Raw genomic sequence first — 3,425 nt, 5'->3', positions numbered from 1 at the left:
CCTCCAACCTGCTCTTGGAGCCACGGTATTTATATGGCCACTCCAGTTCAGTTTCTGGTCAATGGCAACCCCCAGGATGTTGATAGTGGGGGATGCAGCCATGGTAATGCCATTGAATGTCAAGGGGAGATGGTTAGATTCTCTCTTGTTGGAGATGGTCATTGCCTGGCACTTGTGTGGCGCGAATGTTACTTGCCACTTATCAGCCCAAGCCTGGATATTGTCCAGGTCTTGCTGCATTTGGACACTGCGCGAACGCTGCTGAACATGTTGCAACATCAGCGAACAGCCGCGACGTCAATATTGGCCCCGCCCCTTCGCTGACTGACAGCCGACGCCCCCCAGTGAACCGTCCGCCCTGGGTTCCACGTGACCAATCAGCTACTCGAACTCGCGGGCGGGCCGGAGGGGGGGGGGTGGGGCCTCACGCGTCGATGCTACGTCAGAAACGCAACGGCGTTCCAACCGACCAATTGGGCGACGGGCGGTTCGCGTCGCTGACGTCGGTCCTATGACGCTGCCGGACCCGGAGACTGACAGCGCCGCCCGTCCAATCGAAACCCCAAACGCGGCGGAGGGCAGCCAATGGACGCGTGGAGGGCAGGACTTCCGGTGTCGCTCACCCTCCCCCCCACCCCCAAGTGTTTTTTATCACCCGGTCAGCTGGAACGTTTGCGGAAAGCGGTGACTTGACCCCGCCCCTCCGATGGCAGATTTGATGGACGGGCACCGCGGTCCAATGGGTGATAAAGAATGGGCGGGGATGCGAGAGTGGCAGCGCGGCAGTCCAATGGACGGGCGGTATCCTGGTCAGGGTGGGCGGTGCCGCGGCTGGCGTCGGCGGCCAATGGGAGGGCGGGGATGGGGAGAAGGGGGCGGGGATTGGCCTCGGTCGGGGCCTGCACTGACGGTCAGGAACCGGCGGTCCTGGTTCTGGAGACGGCGACGAAGAGAGGGCGGCGGCCGCAACAAGAGCAGGCGGAGGAAGGCAGCCTGAGGCCCGCGGCGAGACAGGGCGGCTTGACGGCGCGGCCGGGCGGTTGGGGTGACGCCCCGGCCCCAGAACACGAGGCCCAGGCCCGCTCCCAACTGGGGCCCGCTCCAGAGCCCGGCCCCGCCATGTCGGAGCTCAAGTCCGCCTCGGACACCTACAAGGGCTGGCTCTTCAAATGGACTAACTACATCAAGGGCTACCAGAGGCGGTGGTTCGTCCTGAGCAATGGACTGCTCAGCTACTACAGGTAGGGTGAGAGAGAGAGAGAGGGTCTGGGGAGGGAGAGAGAGGGTCTGGGAGGGAGAGAGAGGGTCTGGGGAGGGAGAGAGAGAGAGAGAGGGTCTGGGGAGGGTGAGAGAGAGAGAGGGTCTGGGGAGGGAGAGAGAGGGTCTGGGGAGGGAGAGAGAGAGAGAGAGGGTCTGGGGAGGGTGAGAGAGAGAGAGGGTCTGGGGAGGGAGAGAGAGGGTCTGGGGAGGGAGAGAGAGAGAGAGGGTCTGGGGAGAGAGAGAGAGAGAGGGTCTGGGGAGGGAGAGAGAGAGAGAGAGGGTCTGGGGAGGGTGAGAGAGAGAGAGGGTCTGGGGAGGGTGAGAGAGAGAGAGGGTCTGGGGAGGGATAGAGAGAGAGAGGGTCTGGGGAGGGAGAGAGAGAGAGAGGGTCTGGGGAGGGAGAGAGAGAGAGAGGGTCTGGGGAGGGAGAGAGAGAGAGAGGGTCTGGGGAGGGAGAGAGAGAGAGAGGGTCTGGGGAGGGAGAGAGAGAGAGAGGGTCTGGGGAGGGAGAGAGAGAGAGAGGGTCTGGGGAGGGAGAGAGAGAGAGAGGGTCTGGGGAGGGAGAGAGAGAGAGAGAGGGTCTGGGGAGGGGTGAGAGAGAGAGAGAGAGAGGGTCTGGGGAGGGTGAGAGAGAGAGAGAGAGGGTCTGGGGAGGGTGAGAGAGAGAGAGAGAGAGAGGGTCTGGGGAGGGTGAGAGAGAGAGAGAGAGAGGGTCTGGGGAGGGAGAGAGAGAGAGAGAGGGTCTGGGGAGGGAGAGAGAGAGAGAGAGGGTCTGGGGAGGGAGAGAGAGAGAGAGAGGGTCTGGGGAGGGAGAGAGAGAGAGAGAGGGTCTGGGGAGGGAGAGAGAGAGAGAGAGGGTCTGGGGAGGGAGGGAGAGAGAGAGAGGGTCTGGGGAGGGAGGGAGAGAGAGAGAGGGTCTGGGGAGGGAGAGAGAGAGAGAGAGGGTCTGGGGAGGGAGAGAGAGAGAGAGAGGGTCTGGGGAGGGAGGAGAGAGAGAGAGAGGGTCTGGGGAGGGAGAGAGAGAGAGAGAGGGTCTGGGGAGGGAGAGAGAGAGAGAGAGGGTCTGGGGAGGGAGAGAGAGAGAGAGAGGGTCTGGGGAGGGAGAGAGAGAGAGAGAGGGTCTGGGGAGGGAGAGAGAGAGAGAGAGGGTCTGGGGAGGGAGAGAGAGAGAGAGAGAGAGAGAGAGAGGGTCTGGGGAGGGAGAGAGAGAGAGAGAGAGAGAGAGAGAGGGTCTGGGGAGAGAGAGAGAGAGAGAGGGTCTGGGGAGGGAGAGAGAGAGAGAGAGGGTCTGGGGAGGGAGAGAGAGAGAGAGAGAGGGTCTGGGGAGGGAGAGAGAGAGAGAGAGAGAGGGTCTGGGGAGGGAGAGAGAGAGAGAGAGGGTCTGGGGAGGGAGAGAGAGAGAGGGTCTGGGGAGGGAGAGAGAGAGAGAGAGGGTCTGGGGAGGGAGAGAGAGAGAGAGAGGGTCTGGGGAGGGAGAGAGAGAGAGAGAGGGTCTGGGGAGGGAGAGAGAGAGAGAGAGGGTCTGGGGAGGGAGAGAGAGAGAGAGAGGGTCTGGGGAGGGAGAGAGAGAGAGAGAGGGTCTGGGGAGGGAGAGAGAGAGAGAGAGGGTCTGGGGAGGGAGGGAGAGAGAGAGAGGGTCTGGGGAGGGAGAGAGAGAGAGAGAGAGGGTCTGGGGAGGGAGAGAGAGAGAGAGAGAGGGTCTGGGGAGGGAGGAGAGAGAGAGAGAGGGTCTGGGGAGGAGAGAGAGAGAGAGAGAGGGTCTGGGGAGGGAGAGAGAGAGAGAGAGAGGGTCTGGGGAGGGAGAGAGAGAGAGAGAGGGTCTGGGGAGGGAGAGAGAGAGAGAGGGTCTGGGGAGGGAGAGAGAGAGAGAGGGTCTGGGGAGGGAGAGAGAGAGAGAGGGGTCTGGGGAGGGAGAGAGAGAGAGAGGGTCTGGGGAGGGAGAGAGAGAGAGAGGGTCTGGGGAGGGAGAGAGAGAGAGAGGGTCTGGGGAGGGAGAGAGAGAGAGAGGGTCTGGGGAGGGAGAGAGAGAGAGAGGGTCTGGGGAGGGAGAGAGAGAGAGAGGGTCTGGGGAGGGAGAGGGAGAGAGAGGGTCTGGGGAGGGTGAGAGAGAGAGAGGGTCTGGGGAGGGTGAGAGAGAGAGAGAGGGTCTGGGGAGGGGGAGAGAG

General features: G+C 62.9%; 1 protein-coding gene across 1 annotated transcript in view; it reads left to right on the top strand.

Moving 5' to 3' along the window:
• The first annotated feature begins 877 nt into the window (after positions 1 to 877).
• LOC137385088 (oxysterol-binding protein 1-like) overlaps positions 878 to 3,425 on the top strand; it is a 71,673-nt gene continuing 69,125 nt past the window's right edge. Inside the window, exon 1 of the mRNA XM_068059840.1 lies at positions 878 to 1,241. Within this exon, the coding sequence (XP_067915941.1) occupies positions 1,120 to 1,241 (122 nt within the window). The 5' untranslated portion in view covers positions 878 to 1,119. The remainder of the gene's footprint in view (positions 1,242 to 3,425) is intronic.

The sequence above is a fragment of the Heterodontus francisci genome, chromosome 28 (genome assembly GCF_036365525.1).
Source record: "Heterodontus francisci isolate sHetFra1 chromosome 28, sHetFra1.hap1, whole genome shotgun sequence".
Lineage (NCBI taxonomy): Eukaryota > Metazoa > Chordata > Chondrichthyes > Heterodontiformes > Heterodontidae > Heterodontus > Heterodontus francisci.
This window is presented reverse-complemented; position numbering and strand designations above follow the sequence as displayed.